General features: G+C 41.2%; 1 protein-coding gene across 1 annotated transcript in view; it reads left to right on the forward strand.

Annotated features, from left to right (window-relative positions):
- Window positions 1-12,082, forward strand: part of malrd1 (MAM and LDL receptor class A domain containing 1) — a 74,668-nt gene extending 62,586 nt beyond the window's left edge. Inside the window, exons 27-33 of the mRNA XM_084746970.1 lie at window positions 334-459; window positions 2,629-2,695; window positions 7,716-7,807; window positions 7,962-8,058; window positions 8,174-8,234; window positions 11,485-11,592; window positions 11,691-12,082. Coding sequence (XP_084603096.1) covers window positions 334-459; window positions 2,629-2,695; window positions 7,716-7,807; window positions 7,962-8,058; window positions 8,174-8,234; window positions 11,485-11,592; window positions 11,691-11,792 — 653 coding nt within the window. The 3' untranslated portion in view covers window positions 11,793-12,082. The remainder of the gene's footprint in view (window positions 1-333; window positions 460-2,628; window positions 2,696-7,715; window positions 7,808-7,961; window positions 8,059-8,173; window positions 8,235-11,484; window positions 11,593-11,690) is intronic.
- The last annotated feature ends 3,408 nt before the right edge of the window (window positions 12,083-15,490 follow it).

Raw genomic sequence — 15,490 nt, forward strand, 5'->3', positions numbered from 1 at the left:
TTGGGATTTTAATTTAAATGTGCTCTTACAAAAATCCAATTAACTTGACATCATTGGTTTCTTGGTTGAGGACCAGCAGGTTGACAGTGCCAAAAAAGAGCCTGATTCTTGTCTCTGAGAGCCAGTTTTCCTGGTGGTGAAAGAGCTCTGAACCGAATACTGGTGAAAGAACTGGCACAATGTTCCAGTTCTTGCATCAATGAGAACTTGAGTTCTTTTATCCCATTCGTGGTATGCTCTTAGTGATCTGTGAATACACCTCTCTAGCACCCTGTTCACCCCTCTACATATTTCAACAATTTCTCTGCCTTTCATGTCTTTTTTTTCCACCAGCTCTGCTGCAGTGTGAGCTGGGAGAACTGGTGTGTGAAGGTTCGCCTGGTTGTATCCCACTTCAGAAGCGATGTGACCACTCTGCCGACTGTCTGCCTTTTCACTCTGATGAGTCCAGCTGTCGTGGTAACACGCTTTTACTTACCTGCTCCTTTCAAGCTTCCTGCCATTAAGCACAGTCCATTTTATGATTCCCCGACCTTGAAGCTCAGGCATGTCACACTGGTTTTAGAGATACGCTCAACCTCTGCCTCAGTGTAGTTTGTTGCATCTGTGCTTTTCACTTTTGATCATTTAGTTTATTTAATTTTCACTTTCACTGGTGACTGTATGCTTTTATTATATCCTTTTTGGTTCTTTTATTTTTTATGTCTCCATCTCTGTAAAAAAAAGGCCTTCCAGCTGTGTGACAATCTGTCTTTCCTCCATCTGTTTGTTTGGTAAAAAAAACACTTTTTTTTTTTTTTTTTAAATGCATAGATTTTGTTATTTATATACAGTGTATATAATGTCATAGTCTCGTGAGTCACCAGTCAGTTTTGACTCAAGTGTTGCCAAAACTTCATTCAGGTCTCCTCATTTCCAGCCTTAGCACTGACTCCCAGGACATTTTCAACTCTGGCTGTTTAGTCTTCAAAGCACACCTCAACAGTTACAGCGAGCTGCCAAAATCCATTAAAACCTCTGCTTTCCTGCATTTTCAGGAAAAAGACCAAACCTCACATTTAGCCTGTGTTTGCTGCCAAGCCAAAGTCACTTTATCAAGGCTGGACAGAACTGCAGGGCTGCGTAATGGTGTTTCAAACATGATGATTATTTAACAGGCAGCCCCGATAACCCTCAAACAACCTATGGAGGAAAGAATATTTGTCATCAAATGTACAGGATGGAAGAAAGAAGATGTGCCGAAGTGTCCAACTGCAGAGGTTAAAGGGATAGTTCGGATTATTAGATGTGGGGTTGTGTAAGGTACTTAATTATAGCAGAGGGAGTACTGGTGTAGGAAGCTAAACAATATTCAGCTGTGGACAGGGTCAGCAGAAAGATGTATTATAACTTCCTTAAAATTCCATATCAGTTCAAGTGTAGACTTTGGAATATTTTCACCATTTTACCTTGCTGTCAGACAGCCTTTTCCGACAGGAAACCACTGTTAGGTAAGCCAAATACCACTCTTTCCAAACCAACCAGACGCCTTTGGCAAAATTTAGTCAGTTTACCTCAGAATTAACATTGGTTAGGTAGGGTTCAAGCCAAGAGGGAAGGGAAGTCCAGTTCAATATGCTTTACAAAAAAAGCTTTTGATTTTCTTGAAAAACACACCTCTGACATCTCTTCCTAAACCCGCTGTTTATCAAATGTTGTGTATTGTATATTCACCAATAAAGTTCACAAGGGATGTGGCTTAGCAGGAAAATGTCCATTGTGTCCAGTCATCATAAATCTGGGTACATATCTTCAGGATTTGTGTTTGGAAACAGGTCTTCCAAAGCATATTGAGCCTGATCCATAGGGTGCACCACAAATACCAAAGAGATGTACCTCAAAAATCAGGGGAGAACTACTTTAGAATCAACCACAATGACTTTATAATCTACTGGAACTGTTTTATTTCTACTAGAAGCACACAAAATATCTAGGTGGATAAATATCCTGACAAGTAAGAGGTGAAATATATACCTTTGGTGAAGCCTGAAACCTGCTTGTTGCTCCTTGCAGATTTAATTTTGGCCAATTTGTGAAAGCAAGCGGGGGCTTGAACCTTCAAATTTCTACTTGTGGCTATATTTTAGTTTTGATTCATCAGTCACACAGCAACACAAACAAACTAACTGATTGAGGCAGAAATTGACCAGCAATTCCCATGTTCTGCAAATTAAAATGAAAAATGTAAATATTTGGCTTCCCGAGTATTGCCCTCCTCCCTCTTCCTGTTGCTTTTCCAAACTGGCGGCATGCTAACCACCATCTACTTTGGGTAATACACTGACTTTAGATGAGTACCTCAAATAACCCCTCTTCAAAAAATCCAAATTATCCCTTAAACGAGATAACAGTGCACCGTCTCTCCCGGCAACATAATTCACTGGTTTTATGTCTGAGCAGCAACATGCTTCAGTGTGTATCTGTTTCCTGTCAGGAGAAGAGTGAAATGGATGATGACGGGTGACACAGAAGCAGCAGCAGAGAGAATACTTTGGATTTTTTTTTTTCATTATTTTTTATATATTTTTTTTTTAATATAATAAGATACTCAGCCATGATGGTCAGTTTTTCTTTTTGTGTGATTTTCAGAGTGTCCTCCGCTGTACTGCCTGGATCGTGGCTCATGCACTGTGGAGACTCATGGGCCTGTCTGCGTGTAAGATGCATAAACACACACACACACACACACACACACACACACACACACACACACACACACACACACACACACACTTACACACTCTGTCCCACTCATAAGCACACACAAACAAAGATAAGTATCATGTCTGCTCTTCGCACTCCTCCTCCCATCCTTTATCTCTCTTTGTGAGACTTAAAACATGGAAATCCCATCAGTCTTGTTTCTTACCCTGGAAAAGACACGCTCCATGAAGCGTGTGGGAATCTGCTTATCCCCCACAGCTTAACCAGGGTGGTTCTGCCTTCATTTATCCACCAGCACAGTGTTTCCCGATGGATTCTCCTGGTCAATATTTAAACACAGCCCCTTCTACCGATGGTTTAGTGGGTAGACCACAAAAAACTCATGCATCAGATAAATAATCTGAGAGGCCGCCGTGTTGGCACAGGCAAAACACATTCGAGACAGACGCCGTGATCGCTCTGTTTGGAGGTTGTTGTTTTTTTTTTAGGAAGCTCATGAATCTAGTTGTCTGCATCAGCGGCTTGCAATGTCTGCAACGAGATATTTCATTATAAAAGTAAGAATGCAATTATGAGACTTGCTGCTGGATCTGCTAACATCATTATGCTCCAGCGAATCCTCAATGAGAGATTCACATTTCTTCATCCTCGTGTCACAAGGTTGCTTTTTCCACAGACTGCATGTGAATCATGCAGCAGGCGAGGTACTTGTTTACTAAAGTCACGTAACTGCACAGCGTGTCTGCAATGCATATTATTGTCGTGTTATTGAAGATGCATCATTGAAAATGCTGGAACAGGAAAAGACTTTTGAAAACCAACTGAATTAAATTGCAGGGGTTTTTTTTTTTTTTTGGTATCCATATCTGCTCTGTGAATCACCCTGTACTCTTCTTTGAGAAAATTACCATACCCAATAGGGAGAAATAAATTGCTTGATTTTAAACCATATTTTAAAATTAGATTAGATTAGCCTTTATTGTCTCCCTCTTGGGCATTTGAGAGAACCCAAGTGACATTGTAGCACACTTTCAACAAAAATATAAATACAACAGTTTTGTTTTTGCTCCCATTTTAATGAGTTGGGGTAAAATATTTTCTTCTGTGCATACAAAAGGTTTATTTCTCTCAAACCTGTTAAAATCTGTTAGTGAGCACTACTCTTTGGCCAAAATAATTCATCCTCCTGACAGGTGGCATGTTGAGATGCTGATTTAACACCTTGATGATGACACAGGTGTGTCTTGGACTAGTCACAGTAAAAGGGCTCTCTAAAATGTGCAGTTTTATCTTGACAAGATAGTCTTATCCTAATCCTAATCAGTCACTCCTCATGCCTGAACCTGTCACATCTTGGCAAAGGAGAAGTGCTCACTAACACAGATTTTGACATTTGGGAACAAGATCTTTTGTGTGCAGAGAAAATGTGTTTATCTGTAGTGTGATTGTACACATAACAAAAAAATAAAGTCCTATAAACATAAAAACAAGTCTTGTCCTGCTCCTTAGCTTGTTCGAAGTTAAGGTTGTTGAAGCTAAGATTCAGGGAGAAGTGCGCTAGATAGCTAATTAGCTAATATGTCAGCTGTGGCATATTAAACAACATGTAAACGTACCTGCAACTACTTTGGTCTCGTCAGATGCTGGTGTGGTCCTTAGACTGTAAAGCTGTGAAGTATTTGAATGGGAATAGTGCATTAAGAGGAGGGTGGTGGGAACTGCAGGACATGGCAAAAAACAAAACACAGTGTACATGCAGCAAAAAGTTGACACTCAGTCAACTTTTCGTGAAATGCAACTCAGTGTCATACTGGTCAATCACCAGCAGTTCCACAGTCAGCCTGATGTGACCCTGAAACCAGGCGCAGGTGGAGTTCATGGAGTAAACAATGACACTCTCCTCGCTTGGTTTATTTTGTGCACCCAGCTTTCTGTGTCTGGCTTGCTATTTATGCTGCAAAAGAGTGCTATGAAGAAGCTTCCTTAGATTTGTGTTTATTTGTTAGAGAGAGATAGAGAGTGAATAAAAAAGGGAGAGGATGAAGTGGTAGGTAGAATGAGAGAAATAAATCTATTTTTGGTTACGTTCAAAGCACAAATAAATGCTGCACCATCCATCCATCCATCCATCCATTCATTCTCATCCTACAGTGCTGCACCAGCCTGCATTAATTGCTGCATGCTTGATTTGGTCTGAATGCAGCCTTAATGGGATAGTTCACCCAAAAATAAAAATTCAGTCATTATTTACTCACCTTCATGGTGACTGAAGGTCAAGTTTAGTTTTTTAGTCCACGAGACACTGCTGGAGTTTCACAGGAAAACAGGACATTTGGCAAGCTTACACTCGAAGTTTAACTTGAACGGCATTTCAGCATGAAAAAAATCTTCTATACTGGCGCAGTGTGGCGCAGTCCAAGTCCCTTAAAGTCACACATCCAATTCACACTTCAGATGGTGTGCGCATGAACATGGCTCCAAGCTACAGTGAAGATTTAGGCTAAAAAGATCTTTCAAGTCAGTTTGGCATGTCGGAGCTTTAGGAGACTTGGACGACACCACACAAGCAGTATGGAGGCATTTGAAGTTTTTTCTCTCTTTTTTTTAAACCGGTCACCATTCACTTAAATTGTTAATGAGATTCTGCAATGCTAAAATGTGGTTCAAGCTGAATAATTTGGGTGCAAGCTCACCAAACGGCACGCAGCGTACCACTTTGCTTAATGCAGTGAAAAGCTGTCACTGCGTGGCGCAAGCCTTTGGATATAATGGGTTTCAGAGCGCAGCGGTGCCATTATCGCGTTATGTCTGAAAGGCCTGTTACTCTTCAGTACCACAGCTAACAACACACGGTCTGCCTGCGGCTGGTAAACTAAAGTTTGTTAACTTTGTCTTTCATACCCTGCCACCAGTGTCGGAGCTCAGCCTGCCAGCAGCTGTCAATCTAACACAGACCTTCTAGAAACTGAGAGAAAAAGGAACCTTAAAGACAGTTTATTCTTCCGTTTCATGTTAAAAAGCTGTTCATATTAAAAAATAAGAACCACTGACACTGTTTTGGGCTGCTAACAGGATCACTAAATGTGATTTCAGTTGGACTTTTACAAACTGTCTCTGCAGTGAGAAGATATCTCTCTGCTGTTTGTGGCAGAAACGCAGCCTCTCCCTGCTCTCATTCTCTCATTCAGCCTCCTTGTGTCTGAATCTTCTTTTTAGTCATCCGTCTGTCCAACATTCCCCGATGCTGCGCCGCCACCACTGCCTCCTCTCATTATGTAAGAGGACTTTGCCGCTGTCATTCTCTGCACAGTGTGGTATGGAGCTCCTGTAGCTGTTCCAGCATTGATAACAGCCCTGCTGGAGCAGAACCCGAGGCCAGTGTTGGAGGGCACCTCTGGCTCAGTATTTGAATCACGTTCCTCCACTCTGCTGAGCAGGATCCACCAGGGAGCCAGGCCAGGGACCGCCCACTGCCATGGCCAGACCGTCACACAATATATACCCTGACCCCCTCTGAATGATAATGACACAGTCTGGCTTTCCTGAGAGCTGTGTGTTTCGCATTAGAAGGTCAATGTTGCTCAGAAATCAAGCTGATACTGAACAGATGTTGACTTGGAGCAGAGTCTCCGTTTGGGAGAGGAGGAACTTTATTTTCTCAAGGATGCAGCTCAGCAGACAGGCCAAGCTGCAATTAGTCTGTTTCCACGCTGGGTGTCCAGCAGATAAATCCTGCACCATTTGTCAAGATAGTGTTGTTTCTTTTTCTTTGTTTTTTTTAATGGTGTGAGAGAATATATATATTAGTGTTTTAATTGGTTTCACTTTTATCATTTTACTCACATTTAAAGGATAAAGCCAATGTTCATTCTGTTTTTTCTTAATGCCAACAAAATGCATGAAAAACAACAAAACATTTGTACAGTGAATCCCATATACAACCATATATGGTTGTATATTTGAATGTTTAATATGATTGCAAATTAGTGTGAGGCTGATCATTGACCAGCTAAAAGAAAACTACCTGATTGCACATTATTCCATCAACCTGAGCCATTTCCACTTAAACAATGAGCTGTGATTGAGAGAAAAATGCAAACTTTATCTGATATCTGATATTCATCTGATAGGACTGATAGGACAAAAAAGCTTGACAAACACTGGAAATACTTTCCATCTTCTTGTCTTAGACGTTCAACCCGAACCCCATTTATTCTTACTGAAACAAAGGATCAAAAGTATACTGTGCAGTTTGCTTTTGAAAAAGGCAAAATAATTTCCTAAACAGCTAGTCACTGTAGTTTTCAGCAAACAGTACTCAAGTAGGAGTAAATAGTGCCTTTTTCTGGGTCTATATTCAGTTGTGCACTAAAAGCCTGTTTATATCTGGCATTTATGTCCTGTGTGATCTGATCATAAGTGGACAGCTCTAAGTGCGTCAGTTCACGCCTGGCATTACAGTGCGTCTCCACATGCCTCTCAAATGACCACTTGTGATCAGATCTCACTTCCCTGCTCTGTATGCAAATAAATATGTAGCTGTTTACAAAGACCCAGTCAGCGGCACAGCAGCAGTAACCAGCATGTTGGGACAGAAGGATGCAATGTTTTCACACACAGAAATAAATAAATGAATGTATAACATTGATAAATTGATAAGAATGCCAAAATAATTATGAATGAAGAATAATTCTCTACAAGGGCTTTAAGACATTATACATGTTAGAACATAGTTGCTAAAATCGTGAAAACACTGACAGAAAACTGTTTTTCATGATTCCTGTGTTCAGGTTTTTTGGGGGAAAAAATATCCTAAATAAATATAAATAAATAAATAAAACCACACAACCAAAACAACAGGCATTATGGAGGTCAGCAGAAATTATTGAGATGATATATCTTCCATATAATGTACTGTGAGTATTATCGAGGCAGGCCTGTTCATTAGGACAGTTTATGGTGCCTTGCATCAGTGTCATAATTTTACGCTGTTTACTGGTGTCTTATCTTAGGTGTGATTCAGGATGGACTGGCAACCGTTGCCATGTGAAGGAGAAACCGTCTCACTCCACTTCTTCACCCACACCGGAGGACACCCAGCTGGGTAATAAAGAACCTCACCTCCCTGCACGTCTCTAATTAAACTGTCTCACCTGAATTTATCTATTGTATCCTTACTTAACCTGCTGTTAATGTCCCTGCGGTTCATTTAAGGTAGCTGTCTTTGAGAGAATTAAGTGTACCTCCCTCTTGTTTAGTGTCTGTGTATGTTGGCATCGCCATCGGCCTGCTGCTGCTCATAGCTGGAGTCGCTGTCTGTGTCCTGGCTTTATGCAAGAAAAGATGCTGCTCAGTGTGAGTTCTGGCTGCAATAATGACACTGTGACTTATTTTGCTTTTACTGATGATGATGTTGTTGATGGTGGTGATGATGATAAGTGCATTTTCTTATGCTGGCTAGGCTCCACAGAAAGCGTGACTCGATGGACTATGGCGTGATGGATGACCCAGCTTTTGACTGGAGAGCAGAGGTCAGTGCACAGAAATGTCCAATCAATCATCGGCGACTTCTGTTCGGGCAACATTAGGTTTTTCAGCGATACAAATCTCATTTTTCTACCATTCACCTCACATTTATTCAATAAGTGGTTTTAACATTAGAGAAGGTCACGAGGTGATCGCAGAGCCTTTCTGCTAGATTACATTTTTGATTTAGGATTATTGATTTTGTGGTTTATGCGTATTCTTGTGTGTTTCTATGTGTGTTATATTTACACAGTGTAGAGCATACACAGCAGGCACAATAACTGAACCATTAAATCTGATCAAATGCAGCAACACAAGCTACGTCTCCAAAAATAACCAGTTTAATCAACAGTCTTACAAAGATGTAACATGATGAGAAGCTTTAGAAACTGTAAGGCTTTTAGGCTGGATTGCATTACATTACACAGGTACAGTGGTGAAAGAAGTCACTCACATCCTTTATTTAAGTGAAAGTATCAGAACAACAATGTAAGAATACTCCATTACATGTAAAAGTCCTGCATTCAGAATCCAAAAAGTATTATCAGGGAAATATGCTCAAAGTATCTTTATAAGTAAAAGAGCTTGTTCTGCAGAAAAATGCCCCCTATGACTGTAACACTGACAGGTGGACAAGTGAATAACACTGATCATCTCGTTAGAGTGGCTCTTGTCAAGAGGCGGGATATATTAGGCAGCAAATGAGCAGCTAGTTCGTGATGTGATGTGTGTCATTTTGACCAAATTATCACATTTGTCAGCATAATCATGGTATTGTTAAGATGAGCTGAATGACATGGCATTATGTCCTTAGCGATGTCACTGTTTTCACTGATTCACAACAAACTTGCTGCTGCTTCTGGGAGACTGTTGCTAACTCTGGTTGATGCTGGACAGTATTTTCTGTGAGTTTTTCCAAAGGTTATCAAACACGGTTCTCACGATAATTAAAAATTTGAAACGGTTATGGTAATTGTCTGGAATATTATAAAAAATATTGTGAAGCTGGTTATCATTTCATCCATTGTTACAAGTGGGAAAAAACTGGCAAGTGTAGGGACCTATGTGACTTTACCAAGGGCGAGTAGCGATGGCTAGAGTCAGAGCATCTCCAGAACGGCAGGTCTTGTGGGGTGTTTTCAGGATGCAGTGGTTAGTACCTACTAAAAATGGTCTAAGGACAACTGGTGGTGAACTGGTGACACGGTCATAGGCTCATTGATGTACATGGGGAGTGTGGCCGCAGACTGGTCAGGGTGACCATGCTGACCCCTGTCCATTACTGAAAGCTCCTACAATTGGCAATTGAGTCTCAGAACTGGATCATGAAACAATGAAGGAAAGAAGGTAGCCTGGTGTTGACAAGGTGTTAACTTGGCCTCCAAATGGCCTGGATTTCAATCAAATCAAGCATCTGTGCTTAAATATGCTTGGTGTCCTTGGTTTCTCTGCTCCAACACACCTGATTCAAATGAACAGGTCATTATCAGCCTTTTGCAGAGGCTTGATGATGAGCTAATCATTTGAAACAGGTGTGTTGAGGCAGGGAAACATCTGAGACATTCAGGACAGTGGGCCTCAAGGACCAGGATCGGGAAATGCTGGCTTAAAGGATCTGCTCCTAACACCTTGGTGGCATTCAAAGGCCTTGTGAAGTCCATGCCTTGACAGCTCAAAGCTATTTTGGCGCATGAGGAGGACCTACACAATATCACTACATTGGGCAGGTGGTTGTAATTTTGAGGCTGATCAGCATATGAGACTTACTGTTCACAAAAAATTGAACTCTACCAGATAAAAAAACAACTGCAAGCACAAAGTGACACTTAACAACTGACCCTTTGCTAAGCCCCTCCTGCAAACAGCAACTGTCCAATCATACCTTAGCAACCGTAACTGGGGTGCAGTAGACCTGTCAAGCTTTGCATTTCTCTCCATGTTGAAGTGATGTACAGGAGGCTCTGAGACAGCGTTAGTCTGTGTTTCATGAGTCTGTATGGTGGCGTCTTTTTTTGGCAGTCCTTCAAAAATGTAAAACACATGAGCACATGTGGGGAAAGGATTACATTTTGACTTTCTCATAAGCTGAAAACGTTAGCATGTCCAGCTTATTAGCTGCAATAATGTTACCTCCAGCTAAACATATGGCTTATTGCCACATTGTGATTTGTAATGTGGGGAGTTTAAGGAGGAGGATGTGGGCTGATGCAGAATTAAAGTCTGTTAAATAAATGAATCTATGGGAAACACTGATGTTTACTTTTAATATTTTGTTTTTTATATATTTTTTATCCACTGTTGTTTTTTATTTGTGACAGTTCTGCTCAATGTCTCTAGAATAAAAGGAAAAAAGAGGAAGTCACTTAAATTTTTATTTAGTTTACACAGGATTATCAAAAAGTAGTCATAAAGCATTATTTTCATAGAATTTACAGAAAATGTGCTATATCATGATATATATGTTGTTAACTAAAATTACTCATATTGTGATTGAATATTTCGTCCATATCGCACAGCCCTTCTGAGTACAGTACTTGAGTAAATGTGTTCTTTTACTTTCCACCACTTTTTAGTTGTCGCTGTTATTTGGCCCAGTCACCATTTGCTTTGTTTCTCTGCTGTTATTCCTCCTATGACTGACAAAGATCTCAGCACAGGAAACAATACAGTCACACTTATTTGAATAATGGCTCTTGTGTGCGTTTGTGCATTTATGAGTGTCATCCAGTAATAAACATGAGAGTGATGAGTGAGCCACAACTGATTATGGAGATTATCATGGATTTAATGGTGCTGTTTGATGAAATGTAGCCTCATGCTACTGTTCCTGTTATTTTACGAGATAATATGATATAAGTATATGTTTTACTAAAGCCAACGTGTGATATTGCCAAAGCAAATTGCTTCCCCATGTTATGATTGAGACACACAATACATATAAAGTATTTCACTATTTTCTATATCTGTACATGTTGACTTTAATGTGTCTGCCAGCTATAAATAGAGAGGTGTAGGTGTGAAGTGGTATCTTCACAGCCCAGACAGATCCTCTTCAGCCCTCATTTTAACTGAGCAGTGAAAACTGTGTGATTATTCCACCTCTGGAAGATGATGAAATGTTTTATGGAGGTTAGAGGTGTAATTACGGACGCATAACGGGTCAATTTGATTTTAATTGCAGCTGCATTTCATGCGCCCTCGCACACCGAGGCTCATCTAATTTTAAGCCAGTGTTCATGATTTTCTTTCCCACAGCTCCCTTCCCTGCATGAAAGGCCAGGCGGCTGCCCCGCCGTTAACCCCAAGAGGAGTGATGGTCAGGGGCTTTCCATCAGCGTCTACCCCTGGAGGAGAGAGGTGGAGGTAAGGTGTCTCCGCTCAGCCTGCGGGGCTTTACTCTAATTATCCGAGCAGAAGTCAGCGACATGATGCATGTCTCTTTGTGTGTTTTCTGTCCACAGCAGGGCTCGACCTGGAGAGATGCCAAGCTGTCCTTTGCCAACCCATTGTACAATCACCCCCCTGATGCTAATAGCGTTGACTGCAAAAGCTCTGAAGCATAAAAATAATGGACTTTACATATTGACACTGCAGTAGATCTGGGTCAAACAGTGTGTGCACATCCTTGATGAGTTTGTCTTGATGTGCTGAGGTGTCGTGTTGGGGAAAACAATGCAACGAGTGGATGAATGTTTGGATATTTTGAAAGGAGGTATTTGAATGTCAAATCTGACAAACTGCTGTTTCTGTTGTGATTGACAACTAAATTATTCATTAATCAAATGACTAATGTGATACCCCCCACCCACCTGGTGCTCAGTGTGAAAATAAAAGTAAATGGGCTGCACACAAAGGCATGATTGTTGAGTTGAGACAAATTGTGTCCATATGCATACCAATAAATTTTGTTTTAAAAAAAGCACTTAAATATGTGAACACCAATGTATGTTTTTCTGCAGGAGCTCTGCTTTATGAAACACTACTCAACTGCAAATACAGGTGTTTTATCAAGTAAAACTTGAAATTTAAAATGTGTACAATAAGGCCAGAACGTAAGAGAGATGAACTAATAAACAGAATGTGCAGAAGTAACAATTATAATGTTATGTCAAAGATGTCTCTGTAGCGTGTTGCAGAGAACTACTGAAGTTAGCATGCTAACCAGCTAGCCGTCCGTCCTGTTTAGCTCCATAGATTCATCTGTGTATGGACAAGGCTTTTAGGCTGACACTGCTTCCTAATTAGAAACGATGCAAGCAAGCAACGGAGCGAACAGCTGATTGCCGCAGTTTTCCTAAATGAGGATGTCCTAACCTGCTTCATGCGCCAGCAAACAGATTGAGTGATGTGTTGCTTGAAAAATGTTTTAGTGAAATTTTGCACACAGCCAACCTATTTTAGGTGGTTAAAATCAATGTGACATCCTTGATGTTTCTGTTTCTGTGACAGGTGTATCTAGGACCCAATTGCAGCACATTGAACAACCGGGATAATTGGTAATGACCTTTATTTATGCACAGGACACACAGGAACATGAGCAGACGAAGACACACAGGTAACAGAGCAGGCCGCTGAAGCAGCAGAGCAGACCAGAGACGAGCAGCAGGGAAGTCAGGACCGGACAGAGAAGTCGGAACCAGGTGAGCAGATAGGACATGCAGACCAGCCGACGAGGGACGAGCAACAGGGAAGTTGGGACCAGGTGAGACTTTGATGACAGACGGACATACCAAGCAGCCACAGGGACAGGCAGGCAAAAACCAGGAACACTGAGACAGATTGCAAGGTCAGAGACCAAAGGCTGTGGTAAATATCCGGGAATCAGGCAAGGCAGGAGAGTCAGAGACGGGCAGGGTAGGCAATGGGGAAAACAATCCAGGAATAAGGGCTGGAGAGTCTTGCAGGGAAATATTGAAGAACAGTTTGGCAAGGAGTGAGTGTGCTGGAGAGGCTTTACACTGGGCTGATTGGGGATGAGCTGCAGCTGAGCTTGCAGGTGAGCAGGAAACTGGGAGAATAGGGAGCTGATCAAGGGAAACTGGGCCTGCAGAACTGTGACAGTTTCCCCTCATCAAAGCAGTTGGCACGGAGGACAAGAGACTAAATGAGCAAGTTAGATAATTTATGTGATCACAGCAGCCATTTTATAGGAATATCCTCAAAGAGGATGAGGTTTGGAACGAAAAAGGGAGGTAGGAGTAGGTAAACTGCCCTCCAACTACATGGCAGCCGTTTTAAGAAAAGTATGTTATTTATGCACAAATGATTCACACACCGAATTTATCCTTCTGCAGAGGGAGGAATCTCAGGTGCGCCACTGCAACATCACTCATATATGTGGACAGTTTTTCATCCTGCAGCTGCTTAAGTTTGCTCACATCGCTTCTAGGAGCAATGGAAGCTAAGCAAATCAGCTGCAGTCTGTTGCTTCATATTTAAAAGGAAAATTCTGCACTTTTCATGTCTAGTCAGTGTTGATGATTAATGTAGTCAATTAAAGCAATAAATTCCTCAGTGTGTGCTATGTTGACTGGAAATGCTGAGTTCTCCTGTTTGTGGAGCAGTGATGGTAGTGACTATATGTACCAGGATGCATTGCACGCAAGCTTCAGACACCCATACCTTTTCTGTGTATCACCACTCTAACCTATAACTATTAGTTTGTTGGCCAAAGCATAGTATAAGGTGACAAAAATACTTACCTAATACGCCTCCTGCACACCCACAGGTGGAGACTAGAAATCCAAGCTGAAGAACTCGGTCACTATGGCAGCGCTGAGGAATGTATTGCTACGATTAACTACATTTACCATCAACACTGACAGGACATTCACATGAAAAGTGACAAATTTTCCCTTGAACGGACATGTCAAGAGACAGAATGAGTATATTTGCCAAAATATCAAGCTGTTCCTTCTTTTTGATCTACAGTTGAGGATACAGAGCAACCAGTCATCTCAATTTCCTTGTAAATAGTTGATGATATTGGGTAGACAGTGAAACTGAATCGTCCATTTTTAGATAGACTTTTAAAAAGGTTAAATGTCTAAATCCAGCAGTATCTGAGTCAAAATGGGCACCAGATCAAATTAGAACAAATTTTGTCCATTTTGTTCACTTAAACTCGCCAGAGTAGCAGTTTATCAAGAGTGCTACAGTGCTCTAGCTCGCAGAAATGGTTGTGGGTGCCCTGTGCATGGTGATTAAAGGTTTTCTTTAGTGCTGGCAAAAGCAGAAAACATTCAGTTCATTGGACTGAAAGGCTCCACTGAACATACAGAGACTCCAAATGGAGTCCTGACTTCATTAGTGATCCTTTTTAATTCCCACAAGTGCAAATAAAATAGTTTGCCCCTGTTTTATTTGCAAATTAAAATCCATTACAAGTCAGCGTCTTGCAGCTGCTTTGTGTGTGCAGTGTGACCTGACTCTCAAACTCCCTGTATCAACCAGCACACGGAGCAGATGGGACCATAAACAGCACAGTTAAACCAGTCTGTTATAAATTTCACGAGTGTTCAGTCATGGCTCTTCTCAGCTGTGAATCACCAGACATGCCAACATAAATGGCCTTCTCATATTTGACACTCGATGTGATGATTTACAAGATGAGGCCACGTTCTGAATACTGACGCACGTTAAAGAGAGCATCGACTCATGTAGGCGGCTTCCTCTCAGGTTCAACAAGTGATGAGATGTAAGCTTAAGATTCAGTTCAGTCAAAGGAATTCTTCCAATTTTTCAGAAACACGTTTATTCACTGTCTTGCCAAGCGTTATATTTGTAAACTATACTTATCTCTACACAGCCAGTATCAGGTAATCATGCAACATCTTAGGAAAGCAAAGATTGTGATTTGATTGATGCGAACCATTTGAAGATACACTTGCAACACTTACAAAATTCAGGAAACTTACAACCCCCATGTTTTGCATCATGCTGCATCATTTCAAATTAGCTGACAGCCTCTTATTTCCACTTATTTTCTGTCATAAGTCAAGTAGCATGTAGATATTAGTGATATCTTGGCATCAAAATGGTAGATTTGTCATGCCGCAGTTGGTGGGGATGACGAACATGTCCCAGGTGAAGCTGCTATAAGGGAATGGAGTTCATGAGTCGAACCAGTTACTTTTTCTCATCACAAGAAAATCTGCTGCAGCTATGCTCTCCACCACCAAAATGTCTGACTCTTACTCTGTTGCCAGTGGTTACAAAGTAACTCACTCTCCTGCCTGATGAGCACAGTGCCAGTGGAGAT

This window comes from Lutjanus erythropterus, chromosome 21 (assembly GCF_056507025.1).
Source record: "Lutjanus erythropterus isolate fLutEry1 chromosome 21, fLutEry1.hap2, whole genome shotgun sequence".
Lineage (NCBI taxonomy): Eukaryota > Metazoa > Chordata > Actinopteri > Lutjaniformes > Lutjanidae > Lutjanus > Lutjanus erythropterus.